Source organism: Akebia trifoliata, chromosome 10 (assembly GCF_017979445.1).
Source record: "Akebia trifoliata isolate Shusen 1 chromosome 10, ASM1797944v1, whole genome shotgun sequence".
NCBI classification, from domain to species: Eukaryota; Viridiplantae; Streptophyta; class Magnoliopsida; order Ranunculales; family Lardizabalaceae; genus Akebia; species Akebia trifoliata.
This window is the reverse complement of record NC_141384.1, coordinates 3,015,029-3,041,332: the sequence shown is the minus strand read 5'-3', so window position 1 is coordinate 3,041,332 and position 26,304 is coordinate 3,015,029. Positions and strand designations below refer to the sequence as shown.

Below are 26,304 nucleotides of genomic sequence, written 5' to 3'. Positions count from 1 at the left end.
CGACACATATAAGAAGAAAGACAAGAATAGTACTCTATAAGTGAATCTAATTATAGTTTATCGTGGGCACTATTATCGAAATGATCTACATCTATACAAAGTTACCAACAATTAAATTATATTTATAAAGGTTGCATATGGTTGCCGCAAAAATGATTTCTCAAAAAAAGCTCATTTCTTTAAAAATAATTTTCTAGAAAAAAGAGAGAAGAGTTTAAAGGGTAATATTGTAATTTTAAATAGATAAGAATGTTTTATCTTTAAAAATTAATTAATATAATAATTTCTCCTTAATAAAGCTCTTATTACGTCTAAATGGCGCGAAAACAACGTCGCTTATACCGACTCCTTCCAACGCTTTTTCCTAACTGAAATTTGTTTTTATTCTTTCTCTCTTTCGTCGGAAAACATGGCGTCTCGATGTATTTCCGACGATCTGATCGGTTTTTGGTGATCTATTTAATTCGATTTCTGATTCTGGTTACTGAATTTGAGCTTTTCTTGTCGGAAAATCTTGTTTTGTTTGTGTATCGTGTACGGACGAAACCTAGGGTTTTAGGTTTTGTTAGCGATTGAAGAGTTCTAGAGAGAAAGATTATTGTTGGAGATTATTAGAGTTTGGTCGATTGATCTTGGAGAAAATTGAGACGGAAGGGATTCAGAATTTCAGATTCGATATAGTTTGTGTTTCGGGATCGAAGAGGCTTGATTTGGTGCGGAAGTTGTGAGGTGAGTTTGATTGGATTGGATCAGATCGGATTGGACTTTATTTGGAGTTTTCTATGATGGATCGGTCTTTGAACTTTGAAATATCTCTGTTTTTGTTTTCTTTCTTTAAAGATGATTTACTTGAAATCTGTGTTTGATCAAAACTATCTAATAAAATACACAGCAACCGATAGGTTTATTCATCGAAATACGATCTTTTCGGTTAATCTATCTTAATTGCTCTTTTTTTTTTTTTTTTATGGATTTCGCTCCTTTAAAAAGAAATCGACATGGTCAAAACGTAGAAAATTATTAAAATTGTTCTTTCGGGGGAAGAACAATTTAACAGAGATTATTTTACTGCGTAGATTTCATGGGGATGGACAATGATCTCCTTTGCACGTGGACCTCTTCATCTCCATTCTCAAACCCTAGAAATTATAGAATCTGTGAACCAAAATTCCAAAATTTTAAACTTTTAAAAAATCCCAAAATTTTATCTCTTAATATTAAAAAAAAAAAAACCAAATTTGATTCATCTTCTTCTTTCCTCGAGTTCAAAATCCCAATATGAAAATTAGTTTGTTATTAGATTTTATTTATTATTCCTAATTGTTACAGAGAAGAGATACAGAGATTTCACTTTCACTCAATTCTATTTCCTGAAAAAAGGAGAGAAAATGTAGGCCGGAGGGCTTGCACCCATTTTCACCCTGTGAGAAGGACAACAGGGGGCAAAAAAAAATCTTTTATCCCACCCCTGCACCATGGCCTCTCTCTCTTTCTCAAATTCTCACTCGCCAAGGATGACTGTTTAACACACAGTGTGGCTCTCTCTGGTCATTTCTATAACCCAAGTCACTGGATGTTATCCTTGGTTGTGTGTCCCAATTCACTAGGTTCTTTTCCATACCCTGATCTGCTTGGATTTGAGCTCTTAATGATTAAATGGAGATACTATATGCAATGTTGGGTTTTGTTGCTTAAATTCAGTGTATAACAGACCTTGGTGTCTGTAAAAATGGGTGATTTTCTGTTTTTCTCTTTACAATTTTCTTCTTTTAATTGTTTTTCTTTTTGGGACAGATTTGTTGCGAATCCCTTAAATGGGATACATGAATGCCTTTCATGTGGGTGAAATTATATGAAGAACTCTCTCAATGTGGTCTGATTTGGATGGTGTGAATGGATGTGTGTGAAGCAAAGCAAGCACCACGAAAGGGGGCAGAAGAGGAGACCGTGAGACCGCCGTTGGTTCCGTCCGAGAAGAACAATGTAGTAGGTCGCAAGCCTAGGCCGACAAGAGAAGTTCCATCGAGGTACAAGGCTGCCATCACCTCCCCTTCTGTCCCTAGACGGTGCCCATCTCCGAATGTCACACGATCGGTACCTACAACACCCTCTCCTTCATTCCCTAAACGATCACAATCAGCCGAGAGAAGACGTCCCTCTACGCCACCTTCTCCACCAAGGCCCTCAACACCCGTTCAATATACATCTGCAGAGATGCAAACCCTTTCTAGACGGTTATCAGGTGGTCGACATCAGAGGGTTTGTGGCCCTCGACAATGCGCAGTCTCTCTGTTTCTTTCCAATCCGACACTTTCTCCCTTCCCATTAGTAAAAAAGAAAAACCAGTTACCCATTCTTCGTCCGATCATGTATTGAAGCCTTCAGAAACACCTATTGTTCAACGAAAATCAACACCAGAGAGAAAGAGGACTCCTCTTAGAGGAAGGAATGCTTCTGATCATTCAGAGAATGCTAAACCAATGGATAATTCACATGCCCGGGTGGTTTGGCCCAGTAGAACGGGTGGGAAGTTGTCCGCCAGTTCACTAACCCGGAGCATGGATCTTACAGAGAAGGCCGGAAAGTTGGCTTCTTTACCACTTTCGGGGCGAGGTGCTTCTCCGTTAAGGAGACCGCGCACACCCGATGGTATGGGTAGAAACCTACAAAAATCTCAAAGCGAGATATCAAGCCGAGGATCATCAAATGGAAGTAGGAGAGTGGAGAATGAGATGTATGCAGTTCATAATTCTTCATTGCAATCATCTGAAAGAGCTTCATCAATTTTCCGTGTAAGTAGATCTCAGTCTTTGCCTGTTCCTGGGTCACCTCGAACTCCATCACCAAGCAAGGTCACTCCCTCTAGAGGTATGCTTAGTCCATCCGGGACAAGGCAGTCCAATCCTTTTCCCTCTATAAGCTCATTATCAAATCGATCTAGCAGTTCGTCTTCTGTTCTCAGCTTTATTGCTGATGTTAGAAAAGGAAAGAAGGGTGCGAACCACATAGAAGATGCTCATCAGTTGCGGTTACTCTACAATAGATACTTGCAATGGCGTTATGCTAATGCCCAAGCAGAAACTGCATTATCCATCCAAAAAATAACAGCAGAGGTAAGGGTTATTCATTTGTTTGGTACTGAAGGAAATTCTACCATTCTAGTTGTTGCAAAACATAAAATGATTGCTCAAACGACTCTTATTTTATCTCTTGTAGGATTTCTAAATTTCCTCAACTATACTCATTTATGATTTTGGTTTTCATCGTCTTACCACTCATGCATCTCAACAACCTCGTCTTTGCTACGTTTATTCTATGATCACTTTTCTTGACAGCCTAACATTCAGCTCCATAAAGCATGGCTGGTTTATTTTTATCAGTGAACTTAAATCGCAAAACACTCCACAAGCTCGTCCACTTTATCTACCCAACACTAATCATGTGGGTCACATCTTCACCAATTTCTCTTTCTTTATGTGTAACTGTACCTAAATAATGGAAGTGATCTTTTTGGTTGTTACATAATCAAGTTACTTCCTTTTTTTTTAACTGCCTCAAATTCTTGAGATAAAAAAAACATAAATGTTCATAGACTCGATTCACAAATTAATTACAGTTTGTGGTAGTGTTGTTAATACATATTTTGTTTATTTAAATGTCACTTGAAGTCAAATTGGGATATCTTGTTATGTAATTCCCGTGTTGTGTATAGTTTATCATTTACTATTTGTAGTGTTCAAGTATTTGGAACCAGCTGACAGTTCGAAAATATTTTGTTTTACTGCACGCTAAATGTTTCAAAGCCTGATTTGATGTAGCAGAAAAATCTGTTCAATGTGTGGGACACTACTTCTGAATTGTGGGATTCTGTCACCATGAAAAGGATCAACCTCCGACAATTGAGGGAGGAGCTGAAGTTGAACTCGGTGTTGAATGAACAAGTAAGGGGTTTTTTTTTTGAAAAAAAACTTCACAGTTGTAGTTCTGATGTCAACAAAAACATTCCTTGTCTTTGGGGGGACCAATACACCGTAATTTCTTTTTATTTGGAACTTTTGATGGCCTAGTTATTGTTTGATCTCCTTTGTAATATTCTTGAATCTATTGGTTTCTTTTTCTATATGTTAGATCAGAATGCTTAAAAAGGGCAAACAAAATATAGAGTACAGATAAGGAAGTGCCCTTGATAACTTAACTTGCTATGGCAGAACGCCCTGGTATATAAAAACTTTCATGGCCTAAAACATGTTGGCTACTGAATTTGGACAATGGAATCAAACAAAATTTTAACAATAGATCACTAACCCATGTGTCTTTTCAACAGAGTCAACCACCTATTAATCCATTGTAGCTTTGCTTCGAGGGTTTGGAGCATTTCATATTTCTTTTCAATCAGTATGGATACTTCCCACCCTCCGTTCTGTCATTGTTAAAAAATTTTGGTCTTCTAGAGTGTTCTTGGGTAGAGAAAATGATTTTATTGGAGCGAGCTCCGTTTGTTGTTTGTTGAGGGAGAGGAACACCCATGTTTTTTCAAGGGAAGAAGAATTTTATACAAGAGGTTATCATTAGCATCTTGGGTTTTTTGAATAGTTGGGGTTCAACATTCAAGAGTATTTTGTTTAAAGATTGTGTTGGATGAGAATCTTTAGGTAAAAAGGCAGGGTAAGTGATGTTAGTATTGTTTGTTGTTAGTGGCGGCTTTTTTGGCCTCCATCTATTTTGAACATATTTAATAAAATTATTTTTCACCCATAAAAAATATTTAATGTACAGTGTTGCATGAAATCGATCCAACATTTTATATACCTTTTTACTGAGCCACCATGATGGAGAGAAGAGGCCTGTATGGCATAACATATTAAGGATGTGCCCCCTTAATAACTTTAACTGGCTAAGGCATATGACCCTTCGGTACATAAAAACGTCCACCACCTAAACCATGTTGGCTATTGAATTTACCTCTATATGCACATTGGAGATCTATTTTCATTGTATTACCAAATAAATCCGACATTTATAACAAATTTGACTGAGCCACCATGGTGTAGAAGAGGTATGTATGGCTTAAGTTGTCAAGTATGAAGATTCATCCCCACCAAATACTTAATGGAATCCCTGAACTCACATGAAAGTATATCTGACCTAAAAATTGTGGTCTTTGGAATTTCCAAATTTTTTATAATCCAATTTACAAGTAGTATGGGGTATCAGGTTTTAATTTTTAATCCGTCCTTGTGTCTTATTACTGGTTTTAATTGCTTAGCTGCTCAACTATGTCATATTCTAAAGACTTGCATGTAACAATTGTGATTCAGATGGCCTACCTTGATGATTGGGCTTTACTTGAAAGAGAGCATTCGAGTTCCTTATCTGAAGCTACTGAAGCTTTGGAGGCTTGCACTCTCCGTCTTCCAGTTACTGCAGGGGCAAGGGTATGAATCTTTTTTTATAAAATCATTGAATGTGAATCGTATATCAAGAAATAGTTGGCACCTTTATTAGATCTATACTTTTACAGGTAGATATCCACACGTTGAAGAATGCCATTTGTTCAGCTGTTGATGTGATGCAGGCAACTGGTTCCTCCATATGTTCTTTACTATCGAGGGTGAGATACCTGGCACCTTTTCTTCTTTTGCTGATGAGTACATGTTTTTTTTATCTCAACTCTCATGTAGCAATTATTGATAGAAACATTTGTCCATCTCTGATTATATTTTAAGCTTGTTCACCAGTGTATTTTTCCAACTTTAGCTTGGATATTAAGGATTGATGTTGTGATTTACATTTTTTTGTCATTCATTGATTGTACGATCCCAATATTTCCAAAAAGCATGTCTTTGCAAGTTACCTTTTTTTTTATTTTTAAGATTGATAGTCTTTACATGTAATACTCTGGATGTTGATCGTTGGATTCAATCTTTTATGTATAACAGGTGGAAGGTATAAATTGTCCGGTGTCTGAACTTGCTGTTGTAACAGCACAAGAGAGAGCCTTACTTGATGAGTGTGGAGATCTATTAGCTTCAACAGCCGCAATGCAGGTAAAAACAAGGACCCATGCTTGGACAATTGTATGTGCACACAAACCTACAAAATATGGATGCAATTCGCAGCCATCATGGATCAGGCATTAGGGCAGTATTCCTAATTGTAGTGATATTCAAAGAAAGCATCATTAATGTCTAAATGATAGAACTTATTCCACTAATTGTACCGAATTTTTTGGATTGACCCAGCCTAGTGTGGACCATGACCTAATTATTTTTCCTATTCATTTGTTCATCAGTTTCATATCTGTACCTACCTATTGTATTGCGATATCAATACAGTATCTGACATTGAGTCTCAATCGACTTATATAGCAATCTCATGACAAATTTGTTTGTTGTTTCATATTTTACATTTTTTTTTTCACACGAGTTTAATTAACCTGATTGTTGTTTGTGTAAAGCAGATAGAGGAAAACAGCCTTAGAACCCATCTCATACAACTGAAACAAACTTTAAGAAACGGAAAGCATCCAATCTCTGCAATTGAAATACCCGTGTGAGCCTTCAGATGCTCTGCTCCAGTGAGTGTAAATTTTTTTATTTAACCATGTTGGGGGCAATTTTTTTTACTTCTGCTTTTCATTTCATTTTATATTATATATATATTTTTGGCTCTATCTTTTTCCCATGTAATTTTTTTTTTGTATCACTCACATGAGAAGAAAATGCAAAAGAAGAAAAAGAGTGGAAAAAGGAAGCAAAGGCCATAGGTGCAAAGTATGTGTGCATGTGTCTTTTGTGTTTTGGCAGCTTTGGTTTCATTGTTGTTTGCTCAAAACACGCATCTGAGAACAAGTTTGTAGAGTTTTAGGTTTTAAACATGCTCGGGTCATCGTTAGCTAATAAGTTGTACTAATATGCAAAAAAAATTCAAAGAAAAAAGAACGCATTATATTACTAAACTTTTCTAAGATTTGGTTAATTTTGTATATTAGTTGGACCTGCTTGTCATTCCCCACTGTATGCATTTTATACACTTATCATTCACAAATGATTGAAAACTAAAAATTAGACTCCGAATTACAAATTATTGTCTAATATCATTAGTGACAATTGCACAGTCGTATTCTTCTTCATCTGCAACTCCTCCGCCCGTCAATGACTGATACCGAGAGGATTACGAAGCTCTCCAACTTTGGTCTCTCTCTCTCTCTCTCTCTCTCTCTCTCTCTCTCTCTCTCACCTCTACCATCTCTTAGCGAGGCTTCCTCCTCTTCACCGTATTCATCCAAGACCTGTCCCTCAACGAATTCCCCTACGCTGTGATCTCCTTCTGCTACAACTCTCAAACCTGATAACTTCACCGTCTCCGTTACTATCTATTTTTTTTTAATCCCTGAATTCTATGAAACCTCTCTATCTTATCTCCATGTTCATTTGATTGTTAATGGTTTCAAATCTGATACGGAAAAAAAATTCATTCAGCTTCTTTCATTAGTTAAAGATCGATTCACATATATGCATTACTCCAAGGCCCAACTTCGCATTCATGCAAAAAAATCTGTAAATCAGTGTAAAAGAAACATTTGCAGGTAATTGGTGCTTTGTCGTCCCTCTGCAAATTGCTGCTCATATCTTGCCTTGAGAAATTTGTCCAACTAAAAATGGCTGTAAAGTTTTGGTAATCATGAAAGCGAATTTATAACTTTTTTCATACATAGAAAGAAGGGCTCAAGAAAACAAAAGCAGAACAGTACCACTCGATAACCATTGTCAACATTTAAAAAGATCATCATATTAATATGATCCTCCTTTAATAAAGGAGGTGAATTATTAGATTAAAAAAAAAACATATGCCTTGTATTAAAAAGTTCAAAGGGAAAATTACCAAATGGGGGTTAAATATTTTAATATTTACAAAAAATAAATTATATTTTTTTAAATTATCAAATCAAAAATGAATTAAGTCGCTGGAAAGTAGCATTTTAGTAACTCATTGGACAGTCCAATGTTTTAAACATTTGGAAGGCATTTTTGGTAAAATAATTTATTTTAACACATTAAAACGCTGGACAGTCTACCGAGTTACTAAAATGTTGGACTGTCCAGTGACTTAATTCATTTTTGATATTTTTTGAAAAGAAAAAAGATTATTTTTGGTAAATATTAAAATATTTTACTTTTTTTTATATAGTAATTTTCCCAAGTTAAAGAGGCCCTTCTGTATTGTACCATCATATGTACTAAAAAAAAAAAAGCAATTTAGGGAAGAAAAAATTTGGAAAAGTGTGGCAAAAATGTGCTTCTAATCTTGTTTTGAAGTCTTATATTGTCTATGAACGAGATTGAGTCGTCTCATTCAACAATGAGTGCCCTCCACCTTATTTGACAAACAAATCGGGTTTGAAATCACTTGTCAATCTGTCTCGTTGGTGGAAGATTCCAAGATGAATTGGACGGGTATCCTTGGTTTTGGACAATATTTAAAATCATGCTACTGGCATATGTTACCTGGTTTGTTGATTTGCTCGATTTGTGTCTGTGGTTCACCATTTTAGAATGAATCCAATTAGTAGAGTAGGAAAAAAAATTGATTTTCAGTTTGCTAGTTTGGTACTTCAGTTATATATGATCAACCAAGCTGCAAGTGTTACAATTATATTAACAAAGAAATTAGAAATCATCAAGTATTCATAATTCATAAGAATGCAAGAAAGTAAATTTTCATTTGATTTATAAAGAAACCGAAGATATGTCTTCGAGAGCGAAAAGATTTAATGGGAAGTCACTTTGGTTGCTTCTCTATTATACATAGGAAGATGAAGAGATGTAATCAAATTTCGCTACCAAATACATTATATCTTCATATTTTCATTGTGGAATGATATATTAAAGTTCACCAAACCAAATGAATCAATTCAAGTGATCACAGTGATTGGATTTGCTAATCTTTTAGCGCGACCTTTATTGAATTTCACAAACCCAGAATGAACCATACTACGAATTGTTGGTTTTAATTCCAAATACTACATGAAATTACATGATCACTAATAAAATTAAGGGTCTTGTTAACGTGTGCCCTTAGTGCACATGTTAAAGTGAATTAATTACACTTTGGGAATAACCATATGAGGGTATTTAACTAAAAAACTAATTTTTTTAGGGCATTTTTAGTACAAAATTCAATTTGCAGGTGTAATTAATGCAAATTAAATCCCTATTGATTGATAAATAGAAAATTACAATTATATCCCAATTAGATTTTAGGCATAGTAACAAAGTTGGATTCAATAATTATTCAGTGGGGTTCAAATCGGTTAATTCGACTTTGGGAAAGTTTCGTTAAGACATTCAGCAAAATTTTGGAGATTATACAAAATATGTTCTTGGATTTCTTACCAAACCTATCATTTTCAATCTCTTTGAAACCTTACGAAGTTCTTGATATTCGAATACTAAAAAAATAAAAGTTTGAAAGTGAAGGGTAAAATGTTACTATATTCCAGAACTAAGTGAGGGGTCCTCGATTAACTCGCCAATTTGTTGATTTAATCAGCTACCCCTAATTCACAGAATTTTATGAATTTTTTGAAAAATTCAGAGAATTTTGTGACTATGTATGATTTTAGGCAACTCTTCTTTAACCCAAGGGCCAAAAAGTTATCTAGACCTAGGAATTGAATATTATTTTATTTATGTCCTATGCTCCATCTTATGTTCCCTATGATAATTTTCTATTGAATTTTGTAGATAGAATTGAAATGAGGAGTATTATTTCAATTTCCATGTAAGTTTTCTGATGCTGATAATGGGGTTAGTTGAATGGAGGAACAACTTCCTTCAACCAAACTTAGAAATCTCATAATGAATTGGTAGACCATGTCTTCATCCATTGTGCCATATATACAACATTTGGGAGTCGATTTTGAGGATTTGTTGGGTAGATGGGATTGGTTTTGCAAAATTTCTTTTTCGGACAATAGGTTAGTGTTTATTGTTTGCTTTCTACTTCATTGTAATGGATTAGTCATATCAACCCCTCCTAACGAATAAATTCTAATAAATACCAATAAAAAATAAAATAAAAACTAATGATGATGACAACGACAACAATGTTGTTTCTTGATAAATTTGGTGGTCCAACTCAAAATCAATTGGCAATAAGTGGAGAAGAACATGAGCTTATAAGGGGAGAGAGAGAGAGAGACAAGGCAATGAGTGTCTGATGTGAGACTAAACTCAACACGTTCCCGTACGTCGGTTGGACTGAACCAAAGCATGTGTAGATATGAATTAAATGACATAGAGGAGAGAAAGATCCGTTCTGATACCATGATAATTTTGGGGTCCAACTCAAAATCAATTGACAATGAGTGAAGAAGCCCAAGAGCTTATAAGGAGAAAAACAAGGCAATGAGTGTCCAATATGAAATTAAACTTAGCAATTCTTTTAGAATCCTAATATTATATGGCGCCCCCCTCTGACACACGCCCCCATCATAGAACAATAGATCATGTGCTTTGGGATACACAAGAAAAGGATTTATTGTTATATGTATCCTGAGGCAAATGATCTACGGTTCTATGATGGGAGGCATAGGGGGCGTGTGTCAAAAGGGAGCGTAAAAAAATCATTACACTTTCTTTTATACACTAAAGGGCAAGTTAAAACCCTTTTTTTTTCTTTCTTGTAATGAGTAAGTAGGTGAAGGGAGGTATTGAATCAAAGTCATAAACTTTACTTACCATGATAAGGTACAAATGCTTAAACCATAAATTTCCCAATCAATGTTCCGGGTATCACAAGCATCAACTTTTCACTCCAAGTAGAAAATTAAATACAACACTTTATACTAATCAAAACTTTTCACTTCATATTCATTCTTTCCTTCTGCCACTCCATTTTGTTACAAATACATTATAGATGGAATATAATAAGATGTAAAAGATCAAAATAGACACCCGAAAAATACAAATGTAAACAGAAACTATCAACAATTGATGCCACACTTTTTAACATCAGGGCCCTTAGTTTTCATGATAAATGGATCAATTCGAACCCAAAGCAATGAGAAGATTGAAGCCAAAAGCACGGACCAAATAACCACAATGGTGGGGGTCCGGTTTTGTCGTCCCATGAGACCCTTGAGGAATGGGTAGAGATGAACAATCACCCAAAAGGCGAAGAATAGCTTCCCGAAGAGTGGACCCCATGATTGGTACCCATTATTAATTGCATCAGATATCCCAGCCACTACTCCAACGATGTTGATGATTAAGAGAGTGGTGGGAGGGATCAAGAGGGTTGTCCATTTGAAGGTATATAGCTCTCCGAAATCCTCATCATCGGAGGCCTTGGATGTTACGGTGAAGTTGGTGTCAATTCCAGCCAAGACCTTGAGAAGGCCTTGAACAACTGCAAAGAGATGGGCCGACACACCTCCAATGACCCAAAATTGTTCATTCCTCCACCATTCCTCGATACTCACTCCACTCCATCTAAGTTCCAAAATGCCCGTTGCGAAGATTGAGATGAACAACGCTATAAAGAAGAGACTCGCAAACGTGCTTATCTGTAACGTGAGTTGAAGAAGATAAAATGCATTATATGTTAAAGAGCTCTAATGTCATAAACCATACTAATATGTATATACTATATGAATTGAAACGATGAGGAAATTATGTTACCGTGGGCATGATGAATTTTCCGGTGAGCAAGCAAATGGCGGGGAGTGTACAATAGGCAAGGAGAGCTAAGGAGGTGAAAGGGTAAACAGTGGTGTTGATGTAAGCTAAACGCTCGAGCCACTTGAGGTGTCCACCCTTGTAGCCATACAAAACAGGGCTGTGACGACTAAAGAAGATCTCAACCGAGCCAAGAGCCCATCGGAGAACTTGGTTCAGACGATCCGACAGATTGATGGGTGCCGATCCCTTGAATGCAGGCCTCTTGGGCATACAATAAATGGATCTCCAACCTCGGCAATGCATCTTGAAACCAGTTAAAATGTCTTCTGTGATCGACCCATAAATCCAACCCAACTGCACATTCAAAAGCCAATGAAATTAATCAAACCAAGTGACCAACTTCATTATTCGTATCTACACTAAAAAGGGAATCATGTAATATTTTCTTATTTTTTTCTATTTTGGGGAGATAGACGTGTTTAACAACTCCCAGTTTTATAAATAGAGATCTCTAGGGCTATAAAACCAAGGAAAGAAAATCGTAATTGTTCTTGATCTAATTTGTGGACCACACATTGATGAATCACATAAATTCTTGTGTTTTCGTGTGTGATTTTTGTTCTCTTTACTGCTTCATTGTTTTACATAAAACCCATGAATGATTCTCATTTTCTATATTTTTTTACTCTAAACAAAATGAACGGTTTTCTAGTTGTAGTTATTACCTCAGTTCCCCATTCGGTTTTATCTTCATAACCACAACTAATTACGTGAATGGCTTCTTTGAGAAGAGCTGCAGGACTTGAGGAGGGAGGGACACCACCTTCCTCCATTAGAGTTGAAGTCACAAATGCAGCCGATTGTCCGAATCTTTTCTCGAAATTCATGTGAGACATCAATAGCTCCTTATCTTCATCCACTCCTAATTCAAGAAAATGAAAGTTTACTAATTAGTTGAAGAAGACGAAGGAGAAGAAATTAGTAAACAAGACTTCATTAAGAGAGAATCTTAAGAGGACCTTGTAGGGTAGCGCCAGCTCCATCCACACCTTTGTTTGTGTCATTTGTAGTATATTTTCGAAGCTTTTTACGATGCCCAAAACATGGGCAACAATCACAGCTTACCATCTTTGGACGTTTAGGTCCCTTTGGAGGTTCATAACCATACAAAGCTTGTCGTCTAAAGACACATCCAGTACCGACATATACGGGACCTTGAATTCCATCTAGACCTTTCATGTTAATCTGCAAAACCCAATGAACATAATGTAATTATTTCCTTAATATGAACTTCAAACTTCAAAGGTTGGGTGATGGGTGGGTGGGACTTACGTCAAAGAAGACGGTGTTTCTGTTGGCATATCGATCGTGTCTGTCAATGCCATCGAACCTCTGAGGGAATTGAACATAACAAACCTTCCTTCCAATCTGAGGGTCCATCAAGAAACACATTGCCTCTCGGGCGGCCTTGCTATTGTTAAGGTAGTGATCACAATCCAAGTTCAGCATGAATGGAGCATTTGTAAGCACAGCAGACACGCGAACCTGAAAATGTATGATCGATACATGTAAGTGTTCTCATTGTAACAATTGTTGCCATGAAAATTATATTGTAACTTGCCCGAGAGATGCAAATTGATGGAAATGTAGGGCTTAAAATGGGTTGGATTCAGCTCAGATCTTAGTATATCCATATTCAGATCCGAATTTATTTCTCTGGATCTGAATATGTCTCTCAATCCTACTAGATAAACCAATCCGGATCTGACCCGACCAAATTGCTTGATTTGGGTTGGATACTTCTTGATAGTTCAACATTTTTTTTTCTATACTTGTTTGTTATTTACTGTATTATTCTATTTTACCATTATAATCATTTATAAGAATTTATGTTATATTAAAGTAGTAGAAAATGCATTTTGAAAAACCTAAAAATATAATTTCCAAAGCAATATATCATTTGGATCTAGACGGATATATGGATGGATCCAATCCGACCCAAATCTAACTCGAATCCTGGGACTTCAAACCATATTCGTCCCATTTTTTTATTCGAATCTACTCCAAGGACCCAAACCTGCTAAATTCAGATTTTGGATAAAATCTGACCCATTTCATTCTCTGGGAATTTTACCAATGGTGCAAGTTAGTCAACGCAAAAATTTTGGAATAAGGATTCGACAACGATGATGAATTCAAATGAAATAAATTAGAACTAAGATAATTTTTTGAGCTCTTTACCAAGGCATTCATGGCACCAGCTTTCTTGTGATGGTGAAATCCAGGCCTCTTCTCACGAGAGACGTAAACAAGGCGAGGGAGCTCGTTTCCTTCGGTATCATGGCCTCCACTATGACCAAGAAATACTTGGATCATACCTGGATGATCTCTTGTATTATTTCCGGGCCATGGTGTTCCATCTTGCATTATCCATCCTCCCGGAGGAACTTTCGTAGCTTTGGCAACTAATGCATTGATCCGAACCTTAAATTCTTCGTACTCTCTCTACCAAAAACAATAGCAAATCAAAGTCAATATTTTAACAAATTTTTGGGATAAGGTTTCGATGATGATGATGACGACATAATTTTGAATTTTAAAATTTGAAATGAAATTGATGGCATTGCACATTAAGTGCACCATATGTTAATTGTCAACCTTCATGGCTCTACGCTCCTTAACGAAAGTCGGTTGGACTTTGTCCTTGAGATAATCCATCTTGAGAGAGAAGTACATCTCAGGTGCTCGAGGTTCAATTGAAAACTTCTTACAAAAAGGCACCCATTTACGAGCGAATTCTGCTGTTTCGGAAAGTGATTCAAATGTGAGCATGGACGCACCATCATCAGAGACATAGCATGAGATTTTATCGACCGGATAGTCCATGGCTAAGATCGAAAGCACAGTGTTAGATGTCACTAGAGGAGGTTCCTTCAACGGGTCGACTGTGCTAACAAATACATCCACCGGAGCAAGCATCGATGGCTCACCTTCCCTCTCGTATCTGAATCCCGAAAAAAAAAAAAAACCAACAACGACAACAAATAATTAAATTAAATTTATAGTTGCTATGGTGATTAAAATGTGATTTTATGATCTTGTGTAGTATATAGTCTTGTATTTATTGATAAAAAGGGCCTAATTTAATTAAGATTTTGGTTATAAAAGCTGTGATTTTGAGACAAGTAGCTATTACATCTTGATCTCACATGTTTGAAAATTAAATACTAGAAGCTTGCCTGGCTAGCTCCATACCTTGTGAAGTTATTACTAGACACATCAAAAAAGGTTTTGGACACACCAATTGGCCTTTTACCTCTCTCTCCTTGGTTCTAGGTATAGAGAAATCATGACTAAGAGGAGAAAGAATGGAGTGTTCGAAAACAAAAGGTTGGTGTGGAAATATAATTTGAACCCCGATTCAATTTGTTTGATCAAGTAATCTACTAGTATGGTAACATTGGCTACTTCACCTGAGAGAAAGTCGATCAAGATAGGTCTCACGATCGATGGGAAGCCATTTAGGGAACTGATCAAGGATCCACGAGAAGGCGAACCATATCTCACAAACAATAGAGGTGAGCCAGAGGCCAATGGCATCATGCACCGGATTCAAGATTCTATACCGTAGAAAGAATCCAAGGACTACGAGTCGAATCACGATGATCATTCGATAAGGGTTGATCTTGCTCGAGGCTATGGGTACTTTTCTTGATAGTGGTTGCCTTGCTTCATCCAACCTGGATTCAATTTCTTACACAATTATCATCACAAGCAAAATTTCATACTATCTCAAGATGTTTCGATCGATTCATTCTGATTGGAACGAAAAATTGACCTCAAAACATTGAATGTTTTTAGAACTATTTTCGAATGTCTAGGTCGAGAAAATCTAATTATTTCTCTTGATCTAGACATTACATTTGAGACTAGATTTTAAACCTTGGTATGGTGTGTAGGGCGGGGGCCATTGGGCTACCTCGGTAAATTCACCACAAGGGATGTAAATGCCGTACTGGGCCTGGGTTTAAAACAACATTTTTTGTAAATTTCAAGTGAGCCCAAAAGGACAAGAGGCACTCTTTCATTGGGTTTTATGATGGTCCTGGCCCATGAGGTCCATGTGTTGAAATCTATGAGAATGAAGTATGGGGAACAGCATACATTGACATGTCAGGGTCCATCGGGTCATCAGGGTCGGGTCCAAGATTTCCTTGTTTGGTTTTCCAATCATCCATTCGATCTTTCCACCCTCCCTCTTTCTTTTCATCCCATCTTGCACTACCTGCATCAATAAATCCAAAAAATAAATAAATAATTACAATATACCTTGGTTTGGGTTGGAGTGTTGGACCCGCAATCCAATCCAACCCATCCAAGTTGCACCCCTAGAGATCTTACATTGTTTATAAGAGGTGTATCTTATTCGGGTACTAGTATAATCAGATGCGACCCATTTAATATAAAGATCAAAAAATAAATTGAACCAAACCTGATTTTCAATCAGGTATATATAAACAGACCCGAATCCGATTGCTTGGGTTTGGGTTTGAACAGATTTTACACCCAAAGAACATACTAGTAAGAATGAAAAATATTTACCAGGCTCGGACACCGGATATGGATGGACCCGTTTATGGAGGGTGGAGGATAAGATTTGCTCTCCATGATTTTGACCAGAAATTGGGAATTCACCGCTTACCTGCATGCATTCATGCAAAACATTCAATTTGCAGACTTGGGAATTCTAAGTTCTAACTATGGGCTGCCAATGGATCAGATCAGACCCAAAGATTTGATCCGATAATTAGGATTCAAATCAAAGATTTGGGTTCTTGATCCAAAAGGTATCGATCCGATATCTTGTTGGATCGGTTTTGGATCAATTATGTTTGAGATATATAAATGATGTATATTTATATTTGATATTTTATATGGACAGATGATGTATATTATATTTTATATATACTATTATTAAATCAAATCGGGTTGGATTAGGTCTGATTCGAAAATATTGATTTTTCAGATAAGATCTGAACTTGAAAATGACAGATCGGATCGGATTAAATAAATGCCTTATTGGATCGTTGCCAATCCAATTCCCTATTGTACAGGCCCAGTTCCCAGGTTTGTCAATGAAACGGATATACCCAAAATATGATCCATTTGTTGGATCTTGATCAAGGATTTAGATTGCAATAAGGATCCAATCCAATAGGTTATTGGATCGGTTCTAGATCAACTGTCTCGATCGGATGGGGACCCAATCTGGTAAAATGTGAGAAAATATATAAAAAAGGGAATCTGATAATTACCCTCAATTTTTTTTATTTGACCAAAAATAAGCCCAGGTGCTTGTTCACAAAGTGTATTTAATGCATTTTAATGTGTGCCCTTAGGGCACATGTTAACAAAACCCATAATAATAAGTTTATTTAGATTTTGTATTTCAAATTGAGTTTGATCCGGATTATTGGATTTGAATTTTAGAATGGACCGTCCAAATCAAATTGGTTCCAAACCGAACCATTGACAACCCTACTTGTTCCAAGAAATGTTTTCAAATTTAAATAAGCCACTTCAAGGTACAATAGTTGGTTTAGTTTTGAAAATGATTCTATTTTAATTTTTAAGATCAACCATTGTTCAGAGGAGAACTTCATTACCGGTCGAGATCTTGCACTCATAATGGATGGAAATTGAGCGTTTTCGTCATCTTCGGGACCTCTTCCATAGCTCATCTTCCCATGAAGCAGCGCATCCGTGAGATGTTTCTGCTTGTTTTGTTCATCTTCGTCGATGTTGAATTCGTGCTCAATATCATCCACATCTTCTTCATCTTCATCTCCCTCGACTCTTGGACACCCTTCATTTTGATTTTAAAAAATTATGATCAGCAAAAGAAAATTAAGAAATCCATGCAACGTCCAACTGATCGTAAGCGTCCAATTAATCGTTCTAGACAAGTCCTATATGATTTTAATTTTAATATCAAATGAACTCAACACATATTATTGAACCTTAATATATTATCTTTTCTAAGATAAGATTTTGGACTTTGAGAGATAATATAATCTCACAAATGAAATATACTATAATACAAATCTTAGTAATACCTATGTTTATGACTATAGATCCTAACCCAAACCTACATTGATCCAACCAAATTGAACCAAGGGTCCAACCAATTTGATAATAATTGGCTTATATTACCTTTGAGACGCTTGTACCGGGTCTTGCACTGGGGGCACAATTGGCTCCCTTCTCGCCTCTCATACTCATAACATGGCCGACACACTGGAAACCCGCATTCGTTACAAGCCACAAACAAGTCACCCTCTGTTGTCACCCCAACCTCATCGCCACATATCTCACAAACCTGACCACTCAACGACTTCAACGGCTTCGGCTGCAATGTAACAAAATGAAAACATTAGTGTTCCATCATTACCGATACAAATATTTTCTTGTAACACTATGGGTTGTATTTTGTTACCTCTTCATGGCCATGGATGACAACAAGTTCATTCCTATTGTGCGATCCAGCGACCAATCCCGCACTCGCTTCCATTATCTGTTCTTGAGAAAGAGGTGTGGAAAGAATGCATTAAGCCTTCTTGGGTGGTTGTTTTTATTCATGGATGTAAGCACTCAATCTCACCTAATGTGTCTACAAAGATGGGGTAGTGTTGGTTGTAGGGTCACTATTGCCTCGAAGTTAAGCTATGTCACTTTCAACTACAATGAAATCTCTTGGGCTGCCTCCATCTAACGACCACCCTGGACATACCATATGCATTCACAATAGATGGACAGAATTACCCTTCACCTAGTTCTTGTTAGAAGGTACTTTTTGGGAAACAAATGTATGGACAATTTGGTAATAATACTAAAAGTTTTGACCATTTTTGGCCATTGATTTAATATTTTTAGGGTATTATCATTGTAAAAATCCCATTACTTTTAAGCTCATGTCCATTTTCAGCTTTTGCATTTGATAGGAAGCAATTAAATTACCATTTCATGAGCCAACTTTGACAAAATTACGATTCTGGCTGACTGTTCATTTTAATTCCCAAAATGTGAACGTGCGAAACCCCCCCTCCCCAAAAAAGGTAGTGATAATCTCAATAAAAGTAGTGAAACCTGCGAGATAGTCACTTGATACTTGCAAGATTGTCACCTTAAAACCTCCGATATCGTTACCATTCACGTTTTGGTAATTAAATGAACAGTGAGCCAAAATTGCAATTTCGTCAAAAGTTGGTCACGTATTCCTAAATATCTCATTATTTAAACCCCAAGCTTTTGAGAGCCAAAAACTCGAGAAATGGTTGCTAAATGCATTAGCAAACACCACCTAAATTGTAAAGAATCTATCAAGCAATTGAAGAGTGAGGGCATTTTGGTCATAAAATAAACATGGACTGCATATTAAAGATAATGTACCATGCAAGTCTCAAATGGACATAGAAGGTGATGCTTGGGCTGCAAGGACTTGGAAACAAAGGAACAAAGATTGTTAGGTGAGTAAGTTGGTGGTTCTTGTTCATGCCATCCTACCTACAGCTATAATTAAACCCTAACCTCACTATTTAGGCATCAAGATCGCGTTAGGAATTCCGATTCGATTTCTGAGATGACCCACCGATCTGCATGGTACCTCAGCTAAAATGGAATGCCGATGGGTCTTGTATTGAAAATACTGGTGATGGAGAAGAATTTATTTGTGGGTATCTGTGCGTACTTTGGTGCAACCGAAAAACCCATCAGCAGAATTCAGAGCTTTAGAAGAGATTAAATTTTATAATCCAAAAATTTCCCGACGAATTTTATGGCTTCTGCGATTGAGATTCCTAAAAAAATAAAGAACTGGAAGCAAAATATGTGAAAGTAATGTTGCCGAAACAATTTTTGGATGTACAAAGTACACAGTAGATTTCAAATTCTCAGATTATTGTTCAAATGGAGATCGCTTCTTATGTTATTATGATAAAATAATACATTGAGGTCAAGAGAAGAATTGTAATACAAGAAGACTGTACACAGATCACTTAAAATGAAGATTACCAACTCCATCTGATCTTTAAACCATTGTCATGAAAGTATAAAATCTGTTTCAAACACCAACCGAGACTTCGGTTACAGCTGGATTTTCCCTTTTCTTTGTCTGGTCATGAGCTTTTTGTAGAACTGCTTTATTTGGAACCAAAACAATGAAAATGTTCCTTTCTCTAAAGTTTTTGGCTCTCCTCAATCGCAAGCTGCGAAAAAAAACAACCGATTGAGGAGCTCAATAGCAAACACTTGAGGAGCTCAATAGCAATATTTCTGAACTCTTTTTCACAACCCTTCAAGTTCACAATTACCTTCACCTGCAGAAATTGACTTCAAGAGCTCAAATCTAGTAACCACAATAGCAAAGGTCAACCAGATATGAAATTATGGCATTTGGTATGGGAGTTTCTAGCAACCTTGTCCCCATCTTTTAGAAATTTCTGGGCAGCTTTTAACAGCACAGTATAATCATGAGAATCAATATTGAACCTAGCAAAGAAATCATTAAGATACGTAAGAGCTAACAGATGACCTTAGGCGAATGACATCCTGGTCGTGGTTTTAAATCTCGTCCGAGACTGAGATGACTTGCCCAAGTCGTCTTGGTCTCTTTCAGTAACAATACGGATTTACAGTGTCTCAACATTCACATCATCTCGCGAGATAAACGAGATGTGTCGGCCGATAGTTCAAAAATCTCTGCCAAGTCATAAAACTTGACCGAGTCAACCAGGATTTTGTAGATTTTGATTAAAATAATTAAATTGTTTAGAATTTAAATATTTATTAGATAAATAAAACATGATTTTATCACTAAACATTTTCTAATATATCTTATTTTAATATAAAAATTATAATTATTTCAATTTAAATACATATAAATCGATCAATGTAAACCGAGTTAAATGGATTGTCTCGTCTGAGACGACTTGACTCGTCCATGACAACTCGGTCACATCCATGGACAAGATGTCAAACCGAGTTTTGAGACCATGATACTGATACCACCATAAGTTTAATTGTCTCAACTTTCCTTACTTCAAGTGCTTCGTTATTTTTTACTTTGTCCATAATGATGTTTCAATATCTCCACGGTTTCTTCATTTGATGGATTCAGTTTCATCTAGATGCAGTGGGTTTATGTAAACATTTCTATGGTAGAAAGTCTACAGTGACAGTGGTATCTAATTTCAAAAAATGCCTCACTATCACAAACCTACGGTTGAAATGAAATCTTACTGGAAATACATTTTTGTGCCCTATGATACCTTCCCAACGTACACCCATGTTACACAAATTTCCAAGAGCAAAGGAGATTGATCTAAAAAAATTAGTCCAAATAAAATAAAATCTATGGATGAGTTTTTTGTAATAGAGGAATTTGATTCAATTCCTCAAGAGCTTTGGAGAATTCTACTTGATGATGTAACTTGTAATTATTCTCGGAGTTAATTTAATAATGAAGGTGGGGTCCCTTTAACCCCAGCTTACCAATCAAAAAAGAAATCCATGAATCGCAAAGTTAACTATTTTATGTATTAGTGACAATTAAAGGATGTTCTTAGGCTCTTTGAAAAATATAATGTATGGCAACTATTAGGGGTTAAATATCGAGTCAAACTGAACAGGCGGATGACAAGTTAGGAAATCAAGGAAAATAGTACAGAATACAGAACAATATCAGAAATTAAATGCGGTCAGAACAATACCCCATTTTGAGTTCCTTCATATCCATATGACAGGCTGCACAATCAAGAGCACATATAAGTTAGGGTAATTTTAGAGAGCTTCTATTGCCACGCTAACTTTTTTGCTAACACCACCCCCAAGATGTGTGCTAATGTGGTGATTTACATATGAATTGGGGTGGCGTTAGAAAAAGTTGGTATGGCAATAGAAGCTCTCTAATTTTATCTTGAACAAAATTTTACACTTGAACAAGGGCAATATCAAGGGAAAAGACATTCACCAGCACTTTTCTTCTGTTGTTCTCTCTTCTTCTTTTGCTGTTCATATTTATATATGCTGTAAGAGTAGGAAAACTAGACATCAAATGTTTGTAAAACAAGAAGTCATAATATTTAGCAGATAAAGAAATTTCATACTTGTAATCCATTAGTAAGGAGACATTGGGGGTAATTGTCCCCACTCAACTTTTTTGGGCATTTTAGATACCCTTGAATTTATGCTTATACTTGAGATACCCCTACATTTTGAACTATTGACATGCCCCGTTTGACCCTGTTGGCCCCACTCCCTCATCTTCCTCCAATTTTTGCCCCCCTACCCCTCCAATTAACTATAAGTTTGCCCCCACTAAAAGAAAATCCTGGCTCCGCCCCTGTCTGCATCTGGAGATAATATGACCTGCAGAATAAGGTGTAGTCAAATATTAGAAATGAGAATTATTCCAAAATATCAAATTGTTTGATCCAATTCTCACAAGTCCCCATCCTTAAAGATTAAAATTGCCAACAAAGCGTAATATTTTGTGTTCTTATTGTAAAATAACAAGTACCTTAAGTTATAGATAAACACAAGGTATATTCTACAGCATTCAATAATGAAAGATTTTTAAACGTGATACATTAAGACTCGACAAATACAATAACAACTAAAATAATTGGTAAAATAAAGGTGTAAATATATAATTTAAACAATGAAAAATATCTAACTGTCAAGAAAAACACTTACAAGTAGTACTTTGGTGTGTATCTATTCTTTTAGAACTCCAATTATTTGCTAAATAGTTTCTGAATATTAGGCAATGAAAGGAATTTCTCAGTATTTCTAGCACTGAAAATCTTCCAAGGATGTGGAATGCTATTATGAGTGACACTCGCTAGACTCTTTGTACCACAATTGCCTGATTTGACAACCCATGGTCTTGTGTTGACCAACCGATTCTCAAAAATACCCAAAAACAAGATGGGAACCAATGATTCAATGAGAAGATATGGCACTATTAAATAAACTAAGATTTATCTTCTTTGAGGTTTGCTTCTTTATAGAATTTTGTTTATCGATATTTAAAAAACAAACCCATTCTCTCTTAATCATGGTCAAAATTAAATTAATAGAATATTAATTTTTTAAGAAAAGGAATCCGTAGCATAACTTGCGTAACCTCTACAAACCCAATTAATGGCTACCCCATGCAAAGAAGATAAAGAAACTAAACACAAGAGCCAACCAACACTAGTTTCCAAGCTTTATCTACCACACATTTGGCAAACACAATTTCCCCACCCATGCATGCCATCACAAGAGAACCTCGACTAGATTTACCCAAACAATTCCGAAATTTCTTACAAGCACACTCTACCACATGATTTTAAATCTCGTCCGAGACTGAGACAACTCGTCCGATACGTCTCGGTATCGCCCACCAATGAAACGGATAGACAAGTCAAACGTATCAGACGAGATTTAAAACCACCGTTCATTTGTCTCATTGTTGAACGAGATAACTCGAACGTATCGGAAAACTCATTTGAGACGACTCAGAAGGTCACATTCATGACAAGACGAGACGTCAAAACGAGTTTTAAAACCATGCTCTACCATGAAAGTAAATCAGAATAAGTACTCAAAAGAAATAATTGAAATAAATTGTAACCAACATCCACTATGTAAGCAAGTTCATTACATTCAAATTGAATCTTTTGACTTACAAACTCATAAATTCATTAAAGAAGACATACCAGATCAAGTTCAGCGTCTTCTGCCATTTGAATGGCCTCACCTTTAGATACCACACCAACCTGCATAAGTTAACAAAATCAATTTTCCAAGAAAACTAACGACCTGCTTGGATTTCCATTCTTGTGGTAAAGAAGGGGAAAAAAAAGATCTTTTGATGCATAAAATAGCTTTTAATTTCAAAAAAACAATTTTTTGTTTTTTTGGGTGGGGGGAGCACAAATCCAAACATTATCTAAATCTCAATTTTACCAAAACAACTCGAAAACGAAGAAAGAAAAACTAACCATACTCTGTTGTGAATCAATATTCAATAAGCCTCACAGAAGCTGAACAAATTAAAATCAACAAAAGAACAAAGACTTAATTCCAAGTTTTCAACCCAAAATTCTCGATCCAGTACTCAAATATCTCGTAATTTTCAACTAAATCGAAACTAAGTAGAATTTCAAACGTACAACTGTATTCAATTCTAGATTAAACAATACCTGATACTCGAAATATCGAGAGCAGGATCAACTTTGAACTCGGTCTTCCGAGTCTCACTCGACCTCCTTGAACCGCCAGGACTCGAACTGTATCCGCTGAATCGAGCAGTAATCGAAGTTAATGAAATGGAGGAACCGAAGCTGCAAGAATTGAATTTGTGAAAATTAGGGTTACTGAGACGAACTCCGCATAGTTCTGATTCCAACAGTGGTGTTATTCTTCGAGATAAGAGTGGTTTTAAAAGAAAACTACTGGAAATCTCAGCCATGGACAGGTGCGCAGGTTAAGAAACCAAACACAACCTCCGGTAGGTCGTCTGACGGTTCAGGTCCGGATAATGCAAACAAGGCGTACGATAGATGAGACCGTAGAGCTGTGTTATACGGTAGGTTTATCCAATTATAAAAGAATACTGATCCTGTGCTCCCGTGCGTTAGTTCTGCTAGCTACTTGGACTCATTTCCAATGGACACGTGGGAGGACCAATGATTCTCTTATCGATCTACTCAATGAGTTTTTCATTTCCTAAGTTAAAATGTAATTATTCTTGTTTTTTATTGCTGAACTCTTTTAAAAAATATATTTCTAATTAATATATCAAATTTATTAAATATTTTTAATAATTTAAATTTGGATTTGAGTCGTGATAACATGATGCCCCCATCATAGAATTCTAGATCATTTACCTACATACACAAGAAAAATATTTATGATTATGCCTATCCCAAGGCAAATGATCTACGAATTTATGATGGGAGCGTCAAAAAATCATTATTCTTCAAATTTATATTAATTTTCATTACTTTTTAACTCAACTATAAGGGGGGCATTCTTAAAAGGGGGTGGACAAAAAAATGCAATAAAATTAGAGAGTTTCTATTGCCACACCAATTTTTGCTAATGCCAACCCCAGATGTGTGTTAATTCTTTAGTGATTTACATATGAATTGAGGTGGCATTAGCAAAAGTTGTTGTGGCAATAAAAACTTCTAAAGTTAAAAGGTGATACATTCTAATAAATGGGGTGGAGGGAAAGATCCTGCTTTATTAAATAGATTGAATTTCTAACCAGACTTGATGAATATTTTTAAGTTGACACGATCGAATTTCCAAATGGACTTGACGAATTGCTTCAATTAAGGCACGAAAAGAGGGTATGGAGGACCCAAAATCATATTTCAATACTAGAGCATGGTTTTAAAAATCGTCTAAAAGTAAGATGACTCACCCGAATCTTCTTATGAGATGTTAAAATCACGATTTACTTTCTTCAATTTCCTCATCTGTACTTTTTGGTTCATATATTTAAAAAATAAATTAAAAATTGTTCAAGATCAAGATGACTTGCCTGAGTTATCTTTAATCGTTCATGACTGAAACAAACATTGATGAAGTGTCCAATTCTTCCAATTGTAAGGAGGCCATGAGTGAGAGAGGTCACTCTAGGTCAAGAAACTTATGATGCAATGGTGGACAAATTCTATAAAAAAAAAAAAAAAATTGGGGAGAAATCTTAGACAAGTGAAAGTAATTGTTATAATTGAACCTTGAAAGACGGGTGTCATGTCATCAAAGCCTATAACATAAATTTGGGGTCGGTTGAACTAAATTCTCCGCAATTATTTGATCTAACATTATAAAATAAATTATTTTTTTTTCTTTTTCATTGTAAGATTTGACAAAAAAAAATGTAGTGTTTTACTTAAGTGAAAGTTAGGGGTGCAAAAAAAAATTATTTCCTTTACTATTTTTTTTTTTTGTTTGGTTAATGAGAGTATCCAAACTTACATTCGACTAGTGGGATCCTCCGATGGGCACATGCAACACACGCACCAGGTAAGTGAGGCTACGCCCTCAAGGATGGTCTCAAAGAGTCATTACTATCGAACACACAACCTACAGACTCTCACCACTTATTGGATTAGAAATTGCCATTGAGCCAACCCCCTCGGGTTTTGGTTATCTTTAATTTGACAAAATTTTGCAAGAATTCTTAAGGGAAAATGTTGGATGAAAATCTTTTTACATCAATTAATCGGGATAACTAACCAAGAAAAAGTTCGTAGTGATTTATGAGAAGGCAAACAAGCATCATAGGTACAAATTTTTTTTTATATATATATTTACATTATAGGTACAAAGCAAGCATTACAATGTATATATCACATGGTTACTATGGCGACTTTTACAATCATATACTCCTTATGTTTCCTTCTTTGATGAGGCCTACCTATTCTTTGCTTTACTCTAGCAAATGATATTGAGCATCTCAAACGCACGCACCCTCTACCAATACCCATAAATAAGTCTTTTAGGTATTGTGGGTAACAATTATGGGTATCCGCTTGATATGCACTCCAATCGTCTACCC

At 36.0% G+C, this 26,304-nt stretch overlaps 3 protein-coding genes across 6 annotated transcripts; 1 reads left to right on the top strand and 2 right to left on the bottom strand.

Annotated features, from left to right (window-relative positions):
* Positions 1–312: 312 nt before the first annotated feature.
* On the top strand, positions 313–7,153 carry LOC147392757 (AUGMIN subunit 8-like). Of its 4 annotated transcripts, none has more exons than XM_086457043.1 (7): positions 313–729; positions 1,795–3,113; positions 3,819–3,941; positions 5,319–5,435; positions 5,522–5,611; positions 5,940–6,047; positions 6,458–7,153. In XM_086457043.1, the coding sequence occupies exons 2-7, from the start codon at positions 2,277–2,279 to the stop codon at positions 6,554–6,556; spliced, it is 1,374 nt and encodes a 457-aa protein (XP_086313169.1). In that variant the 5' UTR covers positions 313–729; positions 1,795–2,276; the 3' UTR covers positions 6,557–7,153. The 4 variants fall into 4 exon arrangements, with proteins under 4 accessions (XP_086313169.1, XP_086313171.1, XP_086313170.1 ...); XM_086457045.1 differs by having other exon boundaries at positions 314–729; positions 3,822–3,941; positions 6,458–7,148; XM_086457044.1 differs by having other exon boundaries at positions 315–729; positions 6,461–7,147.
* A 3,670-nt stretch (positions 7,154–10,823) lies between these two features.
* IRX3 (Cellulose synthase family protein) lies at positions 10,824–18,338 on the bottom strand. The gene is made up of 13 exons (XM_086457041.1): positions 18,181–18,338; positions 17,898–18,093; positions 17,351–17,550; positions 16,287–16,386; positions 15,849–15,969; positions 15,158–15,424; positions 14,343–14,688; positions 13,926–14,189; positions 13,017–13,229; positions 12,704–12,929; positions 12,410–12,606; positions 11,685–12,038; positions 10,824–11,569 (listed from the first exon to the last, which is right to left on the bottom strand). The coding sequence occupies exons 1-13, from the start codon at positions 18,253–18,255 to the stop codon at positions 10,988–10,990; spliced, it is 3,141 nt and encodes a 1,046-aa protein (XP_086313167.1). The 5' UTR covers positions 18,256–18,338; the 3' UTR covers positions 10,824–10,987.
* Positions 18,339–19,605: 1,267 nt separating this feature from the next.
* LOC147392755 (translation initiation factor IF3-4, chloroplastic-like) lies at positions 19,606–24,310 on the bottom strand. The gene is given in 10 exon segments (XM_086455960.1): positions 19,606–19,929; positions 19,931–20,059; positions 20,159–20,231; positions 21,452–21,485; positions 21,712–21,767; positions 21,848–21,877; positions 22,087–22,109; positions 23,447–23,506; positions 23,732–23,773; positions 23,903–24,310. Coding segments are annotated over 9 exon segments (534 nt in total). The 5' UTR covers positions 23,735–23,773; positions 23,903–24,310; the 3' UTR covers positions 19,606–19,803.
* Between the last annotated feature and the right edge of the window lie 1,994 nt (positions 24,311–26,304).